At 40.5% G+C, this 15,901-nt stretch overlaps 1 protein-coding gene across 4 annotated transcripts in view; it reads left to right on the forward strand.

Annotated features, from left to right (window-relative positions):
• Positions 1–15,901, forward strand: part of csmd2 (CUB and Sushi multiple domains 2) — a 126,895-nt gene that overhangs the window by 1,464 nt on the left and 109,530 nt on the right. For all 4 annotated transcript variants that reach the window (XM_088364401.1, XM_088364402.1, XM_088364403.1 and 1 more), the window contains exons 2-3: positions 8,329–8,545; positions 15,786–15,898. In XM_088364401.1, the coding sequence (XP_088220527.1) occupies positions 8,329–8,545; positions 15,786–15,898 (330 nt within the window). The remainder of the gene's footprint in view (positions 1–8,328; positions 8,546–15,785; positions 15,899–15,901) is intronic.

Consider the following 15,901-nt stretch of genomic DNA (forward strand, 5'->3'; position numbering starts at 1 on the left):
TCTCTATTGGCTTTCTGGTTCATATATTGGATATTAAATTTATATTTTGCTAAGTGCTGAAGCCAGAGTGGATTTGATAGCAATCCGCCGTGGCTCTCGCCCACTCAAACTTTTGGCACATAATCCACAAGTGAGTGGGGACAGTGCTTGTTGAGTTTCAGGAGTTGATTGAAATATACTACTTCCTCCCACAAGGTGAGCAAATTTGTGTCATCAAGCTTGTTATTATTTATTTGATTTGATTGATTGGAGAAAAGCAGAGTGCTTAGTCGCCTCGTCTAACACTTGGAGGTCAGTGCGTCCCTGCATAGGAGCCACCGGCAGTTGCCCCTTCCCCCCATTAAGGGGCACCAGAGCCCCACACTCTGCCGAGAAGTAGCGTAAAGAATTTCCTCCTATATAGCTCGTGTCCCGTCCCAGCATGGACTCAACGCATTGATTCAAACAAGCCAATATTCGTCATCTGTGGGCTGTTTGACAAGCGGCGCTTAACTCGCCTCAGGTGTATAAAAGGTATTCATTTATCAAACAGTGTGTGATTTTAAAACAACATTGTAGCCTCTGCGGGTGTCTCCCAAGAGGTGAGGAGATAGAGATGTGTCAAAGAGAGCTGGGAGCGATCAAAAACAACCTTCCCGGAGGACCTGTCGCTCAATAAGCGGTAATCAAGCTCAAAGCCACAGAGGAGAGAACCCTAGGGCGGTGCGGGACGGAGGGAGGCTGAGTGACGATGACGTCTGCAGACTGTCTCTGACTCCAGAAAGGCATCATCACAGTTTTTTTTTTGTTTTTTTTCACGCTGATGCGTTATGATGATGATGATGATGCAAGCTCGAGAAATGCAGTACAGGTTGGATGCTTCATTTTGATTTACTTTGGAAGGTTATAGCATCAGTCAAAGTGCAGCTGCAGTTTTGCTACAACATGTGGAAATTTTACACGATCATCATTAATTGGATGATGTTGCCATTATCGAAGGAAGGAAATTCACTTAGAATCCAAGGATGAGTTGAGTTGGAACGGAAGGATAACTGATTTATTTGCAGTGGGCTGCACAGGGTAGCAGTTATGCATTTTTTTTCTTTTTTTTTAATTATTATTTTGACGTTGGCTTTTTAAACTTCAATTAGTTTGAGTTTTTTTTTTAAATGAGTCTTTTTTATTAGTTTTTGTATTGGTTTTAGTTTTTGATTAAAAATAAATATATAAATGAAATAAATGGTCAATAAATAGGCTCATAAAATAAAGTAAATGACAATTCTCAAATGATATTTTGATCTTCCTTATACTGCAATACCAAAACTAATACTGCTACAATAAATGTTAGGGTGCCTGTAACTGATTATTTGAATTTACATTGGTTTCTATGGGAAGTAGTGCTTCAGTTTTCATCCACTTCAGTTTCAGTCACATGTTTTGAAGCGGATTAATTGCCAAAACGAGGTTTAACTGTATTTAGCAAACGTTAATGCAGAACACATTGCAAGTGCAAGTAAATCGTGATTTCAGCACCACGGACAGCGCCAGCAGCCAACAAGTCCACTCAGCAACTGCTGCTCGCTGTATCACAAACTGGCTCTTGAATTTGGGATTTTTTCCAATGTTTCCATGGCTTTGCACTCCCAATTAGACACAGTCACACTTTAGAAGCCTATTTGATAAGATCTGATCAGATTTCTGCCTCTAATTTCATACTAAATTAAGCAAATGCGAGTCATTTAAATGAAGGGAACATATGAGCGGAAGTGAACTCAAGGCAAATCTCGGTCAAACTTACTGATATGTCATACTTTTAGTGTTATTAGTAACTATTTTTACTTTCATTAATCTTAGTTGCTGTATCAGGTCCATCATCAACGTGACACTGACTGATTATGTTATTAAAGTCATTGCGCAATTGCGCAAAATGATAATATCAACCCCCAAATTAAAACCTATTTATCATCGAGGCACACCGTCGGTATGCTCACCTGACTGAAATGTTGCCAAGTTAGAAAACATCTGATGTTTTGCCCAGAAAATGTCATGGAGGCACGTTCTGCTCTTGACCTCCCGGTAGATGTCTTGGCCCAACGCTCTCATATGTCGTCTGCACCTAACGCTCCCATTGCTTCATCTCACCTCTCTCCCACCTGTCCTCCTGCTACATTCAATCTCCAATCTGCCGCATGCTCCGTCGCCTCCCATCTTCCATCTGCTCTCCACGTTCACCGCTGAGCAATAAATGCAGGAAGGGAGCCAGGAAATGGTTAACTCAACATTTTTATTCAAAACTAGGCAGTGTCTTGAATACACAATGTGGGTGGGAAGGTGAGTGATGGTGATGATGAAGACAATGTGCCTTTGGAGTGTCGGGTGATTTCCTGCTGCATAGTAAATGATCAATTTGGATCGCTTATTTGCTTATCAGTCATTAGGTACTCACTTATTAGGACATACAGGAATACTGTGTGTGTGTGTGTTCTTGTTTGTCTATACAAGCTGTCACCTAACTTGACTCTTAGATGATTCAAGTGTTTGTGAGTGTTTCCTCAAATTGTACTGTTTGACTATGACCAACAACCACCCTCTCGCCTCGCTGTCATCCGTTCCCAGATGGTCCAAGCTCTGTTGTCGCGCTTTGTCGCACAAATCTTAGCCACAACGGTGACTCACACACAGTGGTTTACAAATTCATGCGCACTCCCCACAATATTCCTAAATGTATTCATGCAGCCATTTGCTTCTATGCGCAGGCTCATTGACATTTATATATACACACACGCACGCACGCACGCACTCACACACACACACACGCACACACACACCAAGTTCAAGGTTCGTAACTTAAAAGTCTGATTAAAGTGGCACTCAGTGAGAAGACAGAACATCGCATACAAAATATTCCTTTAGCAGCTTCCTCCTCTAAGTACTTTGATTTTAATGCGGTAAAATATAGAAAAAAATATTCAATATTATACGCAATACTAGAAACAGGCAATTTTGTGTCTGAATGAGTCAGACGTTCAGTGACGGGAAGTAAATTAAATAAAAGCTTTTTTCTTGGATCGTGGCAAGGCATTATTTTACATATATTACTTCGACGTGAATGCTATTTGTTAGCTTGTCTGTTAGCATGTCATGTAGTTTTGTTTCTTGGCTTTGCTTGTATCTTTTTGTTCATTTCTCGATCTGAAGCAACCATGTTAAAAGCTTCATGTACGATATTGTATTGCATTTTATTACATGACTTGACTGCACTCAACTTTTGTGTTCTCCACTGTGCATTGGTAGCGGAATCCTACAATATGTTCACCTTTTCTCGCCCAATCTCCCAGTGGAGATGTTTGGTTGCTGCGGGCAGCTGGCTGATGTCAGCGACCGTTGCAACCGCTCTGCAACTCCTGTCACACTTGAGAAAATTAATTCTCTAGCTTAAGGTAAAAATAAGCTCGACATGATTTTTATTTTTTTTCCCCTCTTTTCCCTCCCGATGCTGTTGTCACTATCAGACAAGGGAATTTTCTTAAAATCCTCCCATAAAGAAGGCTTGGTGTAGACTGTGTTGTAAAGACACAACGCTTTCATTGACTTCCTGACTTTGGCTCCTCTTATCTGACTGTAATGATCCAGGAGATAGGAGATTAGATCCAGGGCAGGTAACTTGTCCTTGTCTTGTTACTTTCCCGTGCTGTTTCTCTTATTTCCAAGCTCGTCGCAATCTTGTCTGAGGTTTTTTTTTTTGTTGTTGTTGGATTGTGGAGGAAAAACGTGTTGCTTTAGTGGTCTGGTTGCATCACTTTCGAAGTGCTAGGCAGAGAAGGTGGAATTTCTTTACCTCAACACTCACAATTAAAGTGACTTTACAAAAAAATATATACCATATTATATATATTTTAAATCAATCTACTATAAAGCCAAATCCAAACAAGGAGGTTTCCGTCAAACTGGGTATCGAGCTTAAACAGCATGCTCATGTAGCAGATTTTATTTTCGACTTCTCTCACATACACAGAGCCGCATGGAAACCTTCTAGGGGGGCACTTGGTTCAGAATCGAAAGGTTAAAGCCATCCCCAAGTTGAAGTGAGCTGATTGATCATGTGCTTCCCAGCCATCTCTCTGTGATAGATGGAATTGTCCTGCTGGGGCACTCATGACCCGGCCTTTGGATCCCATCTCCCTCTTGGGTTTCATATACTACAGTTAGGAGTCTCCTTGTTTACCCTCTCCTGCTGCTTACTTACTATGCATACAACTTTATTCAAAAGAGTCTCCAGCTCCATGATGGACTTAATGTAGCATCAATATCAATGAACACTTGCAAATGAAGCTTCAAGATGATTCATGAACCCCTTGTTGTGTTTATTTAACCCTCTAGATGACATTAGAAGAGCTGAAAGGCCACCGACTTGCCATTTCTTAAAACCCTTGCTTTGCCATCTAAAGAAGCGATAGAATACAGCAACTGGTTCATGAAACAATTTTGAAGCTTCATTTTCCCATACTACGGTTACTCTCATGCTTTTGTGCATCATTCTTTAGTTTTTATGAATTTCTGAAGATTTATAGTCATTTTTTGTTGAATTTGTAGCTTGTCTTTGTTGAATACTTTCTTAGTAATCCGCACCTCAAGCATTTCCAGTTCATGTAGAACGAGCCCCCCTTTTAAACTGAGCCATAATTCTAAAAACTAAATTTAATGACAAGCCAAATGAAGACTTGATAGTCATGACCGAGACTATAAACTCTGATAGGAAAATGTTTACTGCACCGACAAATCAATTGAGCTGTGTGGTCAGTTCCTCTATAGACTTGCACGCAATTAGACTGCACGGAAAGAATCCTGCTCCGAAGATCATAAGACTAATTTATGGATTAGCCAAACGAAATAGTTCCCCTTAAGTGGACGCAGACGCTTCTTTTGCATTTCCTGTCCGACTATAACTCATTTCATTATCACCACACTGATGATGCTAAAAGTGAAGGAAGTGAAAATGAGCTGCTAATTAACTTCCACGTTTAACTGAGGTGTCGCATCAAACAGTGCGAAAACAAACGGCGAAATGTGCATTTGGTCTCACAAACGTGCGAGCGCAAAGTGTTAAGGCGGACTGCGGCAATAATAAATTATTGAAAGAAGGGATTTGTCTTTTTCGGTGTCGTCGCCATGGCAACAACATGCATCTTCAATGAAGGCAGCTGTTAATGAGGCTTCTTGAGCTGCACCATGCATTAAGCCTGTTTTTTTTTTTTCTCCTCAAGAGGATTTGCAATTTGTTAACGTGATAATAAAGAAAACTCCCACAGAAGCGGGAGTCTTTGTGAAAGTGGGGAGGGGATCATCAAGTCCAACATGCCTTTGACACTTAAAGGGGTTGTTTTTTGCTGTTTATCATCTCTAAGCTTTGTGCGTGGGTTGCCGAGGAGTGCCGTTCTTCATTGTGGCACAAGATAAACATGATGCTGCTCAAGTGGGATAATAAGGAGAAATAATACCGCTATTGACTCTCCTTCTCAATTTAATAGAAGGCTTCACAAAATTGAGAAATAGGCTTCTTCGCTGCTACTCCATTTTCCTCTCAGTCTGATAGAACACAGACTCTATTGTGGATTATTTTTACCCAGCTAGCTTTTTCGAATTAGCAGGTTGCTAAATTTGGTGTGATCATCTAGAGATGTGCAAAGTGGTAGTGTTTATAAAATGCAACTGGCATCAACGGTGTGCTCATGATTGCTTTTCAAGCACAATGCCAAGTCGTGGATGCACGCCATCTCTGGACTCCAAAGCAGTGGCAAGGGTGTTCCGTGAAGTGACAAATTATGCATCTTTATTTGGCAGCCTAATGGACAATTCCGGGCTTAGCCAGGAGAATGTTACCTGCCTGACTGCATTGTGGCCTGTTAAGTTTAGTGGGCAGATAAATTGTTGCAGGGCTTCCCAATTTGATCCAGTGAAGACATTTTAGATGTGAAACTCTTCTTTTTCAATCTCAAACTGCAGTCATGCTGCAAATATCTCGTCGCTCCTATGTGACCTCGGTCGAGAAGGTCAAAGCCCAAAATACCTTTGTTTATATTTTTCCTCTTTCAAACTCATTTACTCTCGCTGGCCATTGTTGACCTTCGCGTACACCGCCGCTGTCGTTCACTTTCATTTCTTCCAGTCTGATGCCTTTTTTTTTTTTTTTATATTACCTTCAGATGTTTCTCTCTATGAAACCTCCTGTCCTCTATATTTGACAATTTTAGCCATTTTCTAGCCTGCCTTCAACCTCTCGTTCTCCTCTGCTACTTCTCTCCTTCACCATGTCATGATATAGCGCAGGAGAGTAAATTCATCAAATTGGCACAGCGAGCCGCAAAGCAAACACTATAGCTCTTCTCGCACACATAATAAACATACAAGTAAAAGCCCCGGAGTGCTTCTCGGGCAAGGTCACACTTTTTTTCCCTGTGCGCTCATTTGGCCGAATGCACACTGGAGTTGCACAGTAGCTGTGAATTGTTGAAAGTTGACACAGGTCGCTGAATCAGCGTTTTTGCAACTTTGGGGAAACTACTTGTATGACATTCTACTTTGTAGCACAGCCAGGATTCATTTAATGGCAGATTATAAGGGCTGACTGCTGGCCAGGCGCTTCCCTTGAAATTTGCATGGAGGGGGGGCTTCGGTGTAGGTCAGCATCCCCCCAGCAGCTAATTTCATAATGCACCTTCAGGTGAAGTTTCAATTATTCATCCATGCTCCGAGTGCTGGTTCTGTTAATCAAAGCCTTTCGGCTTTCAAAGCAAGACAGAGTACCGTGGCGATGCCTCATTTTTTTTTTTTTACACAGAAAAAAATTGATATGAGCAGAATGTTTGTTAGATTTTTTTTTATTTATGTTCTTTTTTTATTCACCGACCAATCCATAAAACAATAACTGATGCTCTGACTGAATTTTGAGTTAAAGAGGATTACCATATTTCTCCACAGATAAGACCCAAAGCTAGATTCAAATCCAAAACGTCTGTCCTGTGAGCCGAAACCAAATGCACCTTTGTTCCTTCCATGGAATTGCTCCAAGTCATTTATTTTGCATATTATTAAAGACAAATTGGCCTTATTTTCTTTTCTATTCACACTTTGTAGTCATTCATCAAGCGTTGACTTCTCAGCAAAGAATAAAGTTCCTGCCGTCAGACAAGTGACGAAGTGGCTAATTTAAAAGCACTTACTTCCTTTTAATGTCAATATCGTGTGTCAGTATCGATTCTAAAATCGGCCACTTGGCACGTGTGCTCACACTGTGAAATATCTTTATTATAGATATTTAATTTATTCTTCCTCCTGCCTAATCCATCTTGTAATTGCAAATACATTGGCATAAATTGCCTCTCTGGATTTCTGGAATTTTATGACAGCATAAAATTCATGACAGAGGATTGGAAATGCATTCACCTTCAGATCACAGATCATTTTTGGCCTCAAAATCTTCTATTATTTATTCTTATTATTTACAAGGGAGTTCGCCGCCTTGTCTGACCCCATTAGACCCTCCTTCAACCTTCTTGTAGGAACAATTGATTGATCTGATGGAGGCCTATAATGAAGCGAGCTTACCGACCTAACTGGGTGTATAAAAATAAGATAGAGGTGGATGTGGAGGTTTTAGCTGGATATTAGTATTGACCCGATGCTAATGGGAGGCTAGCTACTGACTTGCTGGGCCTGTTTCAAAACTTTAATGAAAAACCACACGGTGATTGATTGCTTTGGTCTTTTTTTTTTCCTGGTTAAATGAAAGCGGGTCTAATGAAGAGAAATATGAGTCGCACGGTTGTCTCGACTCGCTGCAATCAGAAAGCAATAACCAAAGTAAAATTGGTCATTGGCCATTATGTTCTCAGTTTTTATCGTGGGAATGGGAATCCATTACTAATGTTGAAAGGGACAGCTGTTGAGTGAAAGTAGCATTATTTTGTTAAAATTATCGACTGCTTACAGCCGTCTTTTGTCCGTCTACACGTTCTTGAATTTAAAGTACCGTATTTTCTGCACTATAAGGCGCACCGGATTATAAGGCGCACCTTCAATGAATGGCCCATTTTAAAACTTTGTCCATATATAAGATATATACATTTGGCCCGCGGGTCGGACTTTGGACACGCCTGCTGTAGTGGCTCAATATTGGTCCATATATAAGGTGCACCTGATAAGGCTTACTGTTGGCTTTTGAGAAAATTGGAGGTTTTTAGGTGTGCCTTATAGTGCGGAAAATACGGTAGTGACTTTGATGTCTTTTTTCTGCATTTCTCTATTAATTAAGCCAACCCAATTAAAGTCTTTTCCTTTTTCTCTTTCCAGCTCAGAACTGTAGCTACACACTACACAGTCCCAACGGGACAATAGAAAGCCCCGGCTACCCTTACGGTTATCCCAACTACGCCAACTGCACGTGGGTGATTGTGGCGGCTGAGCACAATCGGATACAGTTGGTGTTTCAAGGCTTTGCCCTGGAAGAAGACTTTGACATCTTGTCCATTTATGACGGACCATCCAGTGCCGGGAACCTGCGGACAAGGTAGCTATCATTACATCATTATAACCGTGCTGCATTCAAAGTCAATGGAATGAGATGTTTGATAAAAATCAATGCAATGCAAATATGTTAAAAGCACAGACTGAGCTCGGTGCCAAACGAGGTTCACATTTGAAACATCATTACACCCACAAGTTAAAAACCTGACAAGCCCCTTTTGTGCATTACCTGTGTTTAATTCATATTAGCTGCCTTTTTAAGATGCACCCACGAACCTAGCATTCAACGCTAATGCTATTTGAGCTGTTATTGCCTGCAGATCTGGCACTCCATCACACACATCCATTATCTGTAATTAGAGTCCATTTCCTGATTCATAGAAGGTATTTTACTGATACTCTTAATTGTGCCTAGTCAGTTTGTAATGCACATGGTATAACAAATGTTTGGGATGTTATGGTTCTTTTCATATTCAACATGTTTGTTGTGTAGGAAACAAATAAGCAAGGGTGAAGTGACATCACCCTCCCGCCCTGCCATTCCACGTCCGTAATATAAAAATGTGCAAGTTGGATAATTTAGCTGCCCTTCGTGTGCTCTCATTCCCTGTTGGTGCCACATGTAATTTTCCTTCCATCTCTCATGCGTCCTTTTCTGGAAATTGTCTGTCACACTCTCAGTCCGATCCCCATCCAATACTTTTAAAGCTCTTTTTAAAGCTTGTTCCAGGTCTGGGTTATGCATGTTGTTTGTTGATTTGAATTGAGCCAACATTTTTTTTTTTGAATTGTTAGTAAATATTGTCTGGCTCACCTCATGTTAAAATGATAGAAAGTTGAATTTGTATTAAATAGCAATCGACTTGGAGCTGGGAATAGCAGAGAGATACAAATTTGGGTATGATTAATTTTAAGCATTGAAGCCATAATCCCAATTGCAAAAAAGGCAGTCTAGGAAAATGCTTCAGTGTACAGCAAAGTAGGCCAATGGCAAATCTGGAGCGACAGAAGCTATCACAGTCAAACAAAAGCAACTGTCGCTACAAAGACAAGAAGGTCTCCGACACCTTTTATCAGTCACTTCAGAGGTCTTGTCCCTCTGGCGACTTCACAACCAGACACACTGTGACCCTCACGTTTGGTATCATGGCAAACGGAAGCACTGACTCACACTCGTACCCATAAGTGTGCCCCCACAACACGATATAAATAGTCGGGGTGAAGAAATGGGATGACGTCCGCCGCTTGCCGACTGCTGCTATAATTTTACATTGGCCATTAATCTCTCATAGCACACACTTTGGAAAATGACCTCTATGTAAACACTATTTGCATGTTGTGTGTTCCCATTGTGTGTTTTGCAAGAACAAATTACATTAAGAGCCATTGTGTTTGAGAATGCCGCGTGTTTTTACCAATACGGGTACCGATATGGTCGCATCTTGAATTGTATGTTAATCAATTGTTGTGGAGGCCACACAAGAAAAACAGCACACACATTAACACTCACACACAGCCTATTGGATTTATGGTTCCTTTGAGCTCGGGCTGTTAATGGAAAGGCTACCACTTATCAACGCCAGCTTTAACAGCAGACTACTAAAAACAGAGGGGCGGGGAAAGAGTGATAGTCTGTTTTCCGTCATCTCGCGGAAGGGATTTGTGGGTGTCAGGTGCTTACTTGTGAGACAGAATTACTGGGCTCAGATTACAGAAATAATCAACTAGATGGCTGTGAATTTATTTGCCACATCCCTGGTGCTCCTCATTGTGCGTATTGCTATTGACGTCTTCCAACCCTTAGGCCTATTAAGCGTCTTTGCTGCACGTCAGCTATAGCAAGAAAAAAAGTGTTTTCTGGAAGACATTAAAGGACACAACAGGTGGCAACTGTCCAGCAGTGAGTTTCTGCCCTAGTTTGGTGCTTACATTCTTTTGAGCAAATTTAGTTGTCACGTCAGCGGTCTGCATGGAATTTGCCTCTAGCTGATATCTCTGTATTTATTTTTGTTATGTTATGTTTTTTGTTATGTTTTTTGTTTTTTGTTTTGTTTTGTTTTGTTTTGTTTTGTTTTGTTTTGTTTTGTTTTGTTTTGTTTTGTTTTGTTTTGTTATGTTATGTTATGTTATGTTATGTTATGTTATGTTATGTTATGTTATGTTATGTTATGTTATGTTATGTTATGTTATGTTATGTTATGTTATGTTATGTTATGTTATGTTATGTTGTTAAATCCAATCAAATTAAATTAAATTATATTATATTATATTTTACCATATATTATATATTATATTATATTATATTATATTATATTATATTATATTATATTATATTATATTATATTATATTATATTATATTATATTATTATATATACCTTCATTATTTCTGGCATCTGTTTGTTTTTACTCTTTTGCACACATTTTTTTTTCCCTCTTTGATTTCATCCTTTCGCCCTTCTGGGCTCTCTATGACATCAAGCATATCCCCTTAATTAGTGATTCCAAGTACCTTGTGAAATGTGATAATATTTTAAGTATAATAGCTCTGCCAATACACTCACTAGCCTAACTGTGGCTAAAGGATTTGTCTGGCATGTAATTACGACACTTGTAGTGTGACCAAGGTCAAGAAGAACATGCCATATTTTGTCGCAAACATAACCGGAATTTGGAATGATGTGACAGCAAATAATTCAAATAGCTCTAAAGAGAGAGAGACGAAAGGAAATACTGTGAAATTCATCCTTATTCCTATCTTCTCCTCACGTTTTCTTTGCCATGTCCTTATTTTCTGCTGCAGTTTGATCAGCTACGCCGGCGGAAGCAAAGACGTGCGCCGCTCTGAAAGTAAATAGCCCTGCTCGGGCGCACCATCGGTCACCGTGTCCCTGTTATCCCCGCTGGATAATCGGATCTTATTCCCAACCTTGTTTGGAGTTTATTATTGGTGGCCCTCCTGTGATGTGAGACTGAACATTGCAGTGTGCGGCATCCTAATAGTGGAATCCAAAATATAGATTGCAAGTGTGGTGCTGAGTCAGAGACGCCGAGTATTTCAAGTACTGTATTTTCCGGACTATAAGGCGCACCTAAAAACCTACAATTTTCTCAAAAGCCGACAGTGTGCCTTATAGTCCAGTGCGCATTATATATGGACCAAATTCCTAAATTTAAACTCAATCATCAATCATGAATCAAAAAGACTACGGATCATTATTTTGTGATTATAAAGTAATTTGTTGCATCTGAAGTTGAAATAAAGATAAAATGGAGAATGATTTGATTTGGATTAAAAATCTGACATGATGCATTAATGGTGTGCCTTATAGTCCGGTGCGCCTTATATAAGGACAAAGTTTTAAAATGGATCATTCATTGAAGGTGCACCTTATAGTCCGGCCTTATAGTCCGGAAAATACGGTAGTTCAAACGCAACAATACGAGTTAAAACACAGATTTTACGTTTCTTCCGCTTGTCTTTTGTTAATCAACTCTGTTTTATCTTAATTTTCACACCTTGTTCACTTGATGAATCCTATTGCACCGACTGACACCACAGCACTAGCGAATAAACAGATGGCATGTCTCTCGGCGTATCTCTATCACAAGCTCACCTGCTCATATGAGTCATGCGACAGACAATCAATGTTCTTTCCTCGTTAATTGTTTTCTCCCCAAGGATTGTTGCAAGGTGATTGGTGTGGAACAAGAGACATGCGAACGCCATCTCATTTCATTTGCCAGCTTTTATTTATTTGCTGCACGATTAATTGATGTGTCGGAACAAGGGCGGACACGATTCAATGCAGTTATTTCACTGCGAGATTTAATCTGCATGTTTATTGATTCGGTGTTGATGTTTGATAATGCATATTTGGATGATTGGGCTTTCTAAAATCTGAGGTTAAATGCATGGATGGATTGGATGGATGCATGCATGAATAGATGGATGGACTCTTAATTTAGAATGATGAAACAAAAGCAGGCACCAAATTAAAGACTCCATGCAGGTTATCTGGAGTGAAGCTCTGCCATTTGTGTGCATTCGTCTGTAACTCCTCCACCCATTCCCACGCATGCATGAGTCTATTAATTCAACCCGCTGATGACTTTTACAAATCTGCTGAGCAAATGACAAAATACTCAGTAGTGTGTTGCCACAATGCCGATGATTCAGTCTTTTCTGAAGCTCCACTTGTCGGTGAGCTCCAGTCTAATTTCACACCTTGGCTTGCTTTCTCGCACATTTGTTTTTAGCAGAACCACCCCTCGTCACTGCGGTGGAACCGCTTTGTTAATGACTTCACCGTGGTTTGTCTCTCGGGGGGGGGGGGGGTGCGCTTGATTATCACGATCAGCACTCCGCATCATGGGAGAGACTCAATCGTGCAAACACCTTGTGATGTCATGAATACTGACGAGTCGAGTCGGGACCTCTTGATAGAGGAAGAAAGGAATGCATTTCTGAAGTTATTTGAAATGTTGATGAGTTGTGGAATGGGTAGGGAGCAGCGCCTGAGGTTTACGAATTCCTCTAGCCTCCAGCTACAATCAAATTCACCTTTGCTGTGTGAACCGCTTGCCCTTTTTGGGTGCATTGATGAGTAGTGGGAAACTTAAAGGGAATAAACCTTTTAAATACGGAAACGTGTTAGAAACCTGCAGGACCACAAGTCTTAGCATATTTGCTTTATTTAAGGATTCGATAAAAAGAATTCTCGCTCCGATCCCAGTGGTAACATCAAAGCTATGTTATTGGCCTTGAGCAAAGTGACTTTATACATTACAGTTGCCTTGACGTGAAAAGATACAACTAGCACGTAAGGAAGTCTGACTAATTGCTTGTGAATTTCCTCTTATAAGCTTTAGGAATTAAGTTGCAAGAATTAAGTTACTTCTTATGAGTCATACAGAATGCACTCAAACTGAACCTAAGCTTTTAAATATTTTGGTGCAGCATTTTTTTTTGCATATTATAAATAAAATATAATAATATATAAACAAATAAATATAAAATATGATGTATATAATAATAAATAAATATAATAAATGAAAATAAATAATAAGATATAAAAATATGTCTGTCTCATCCAACCTATCATTTTGGCTAATACCTCCCTTCCACTTTGCCATCAAAATCCTGCTGCTCTATCAATTTTCCAATTTTTTCCCCCCTCCTCTCGAAATCAGCTGCTTCAGCACTCTTCTATCCCGAGAGCCGGCGCACACACCGAAAAGACGCACGCACACGCTGAGCTATGCGACTAAAGGATGAATGACCCCCTTCAGTCGTTGTCTGTTTACAGCCGTTAACGTGCATATATTTACAAGGTAGATCATAAACACACTCAAACTGAGATGTTCCAATGAGTCAACCTTCGTGTGAGTGCGAACGCACGATTGTGAGGTGTTGAAGTGTGAATCCAAATCACCTCCATTTTTAATGAAGGAGATGATGATTCATCATCATCGCCTGAGCTTCTCCATTCCTTTCGTCCGACTAGCTGCAGACATTTTGTAGCTCTCACATCTCCACCCTCAGAATCAGGCAAACCTGGACCACGCAGTAAGCATGGCCCATATGTAGGCAATCCAATAATCCCATCGCAGTCTTTAATCTCCCTTCTTTTGTCGAGCCAGCCTCTTTGTGCTTCAACGTGGTATCCACTTTGGTTTGCTGGCTGTAAATGATTCGAGGGTTGGTGTCAAGCCCGGGCCAGATGAGCTCGACTTTGATGCAGTAACAATCGGTGGCTTCCTTTCAGTTTCCTCCAACGTGCTCCATACCACCCCCCTCTTACCCTGCAGTGCGCTGCAGAATCAAGATGGCTGCCTTCCAATTCAATTTGTGGTCAGTGAAGGAGCTATTTGCATGAACATGTGTCCCACCACTCTGAAGAGTAAAATTATGCAATTTGTCTTTTTAGTATGGATTCATCTTCTAACCTGGACATAAACCAGGTGTGCTAAGACATTTTGTGTGTGTGTTTGTGTGTGCACGCAATGATGGGTCCACCTGTCATACAAAGGTGAGTGCTTTATAGTGAAAGGGGTAAGAATGATGTCCCTCACTGTTATTTACGACAGCAGAGCTGGATGACTGTGTTGGAAAATGAGATCTGCCTTCCCGTAGAGAGCTTTGGGATGGATTGCCCGTGATGGACCTCGGTTTGTTTGGGCGCTGAGCTTCTGCTCCTTCCCTGAATGAAACACGTCCACGTTTCGACCTTGTGGATGATTTTGTGAATGCAGCCGGCACAGATGCTGCTCCCGCCTCCTTTCACAGACGAGCTGTGGAACGAAGATAACGATGCTAATGTATCACGATATGTCGGTCGTGTACTGTGTAAATATATGTACAATTATAACCATATCATGTAGAATCTGAGCTAAATCGAAATGGGACAATCTCGCTATAAAGGGAATGGGTTGGGTAAAAACACACCGATTGCCTTTTCCAGTACAATGCACTCTAATTAAAACTAATTATTGAAGTGTAATATTCAATTTTTGCTTCCTAAATTACACACAGTGGACCTTTTGTACAACAAAGCTATGCACAATTCAATAAAAGCACAAGAAGTCAGCAAGGACTTATAAATGTTATATATTTATTCCAGGAAGTCAAGCAAAACAAACACGCAGGAATTCAACATTTAGCGTTGTTAGAGAAGCTACGTTTTTTGCTTTATCCACTTGAGATGCTCATTACAGGAATCTTTTGAGACAAATTGGAAATCAGTTATGGTTATTTTTCCTAAAGGTTTAACACTGGCTCAGCTGTAGATCAGATTTATTTTTTTTTTATTTTAAAATTCAGCAACTCTTGACTTTGATTTGGTCCAAATTACTGGTCGACTATGAAAGCAATCATGACGTGATGGAGGAGACGCCGAAATTGTCCTCTTTTTCGTTCTCAAAATAGCAAACATATTTTCTATTCTGGCTAAAATGTTCCGCGTGGTTATTAGAGATGTTTGTTGACTCGAGGCCTGACAGTTTTATGTTTGTCTACTCAACTGTTTGCTCGTTCTTACACGGTGTCTGATTCACCGCATGATTGCGGTCCCTCAGTCTGTGCTGATGGAGAAGAATCTATCGAGCGCCTCTGTCTCGACGACTTGTCGTTTTAAATTGCTTTCTCGATGATTCAGGACCTCATTAAACACAGACACATCGAAAAAAAAATTGCCTTGAATGCGTCATGAAGCAGCTGGCCAAATACGTGACCTATGTCGTTTATTCTGATTGTTATCGTCCCTCTGTTGGTTTGTTTTTTTAGGTTAACCGGTTTCCAGCTACCATCGCCCATCGTAAGTACGGGCTCCAGGCTGACTTTGTGGCTCCTGTCCGACTACGCCGTGAGCGGCCAGGGATTCAAAGCATCCTACGAAGGTA

The sequence above is a fragment of the Syngnathus floridae genome, chromosome 21, assembly GCF_059516105.1.
Source record: "Syngnathus floridae isolate MCC-2025c chromosome 21, RoL_Sflo_1.0, whole genome shotgun sequence".
Taxonomy (NCBI): Eukaryota; Metazoa; Chordata; class Actinopteri; order Syngnathiformes; family Syngnathidae; genus Syngnathus; species Syngnathus floridae.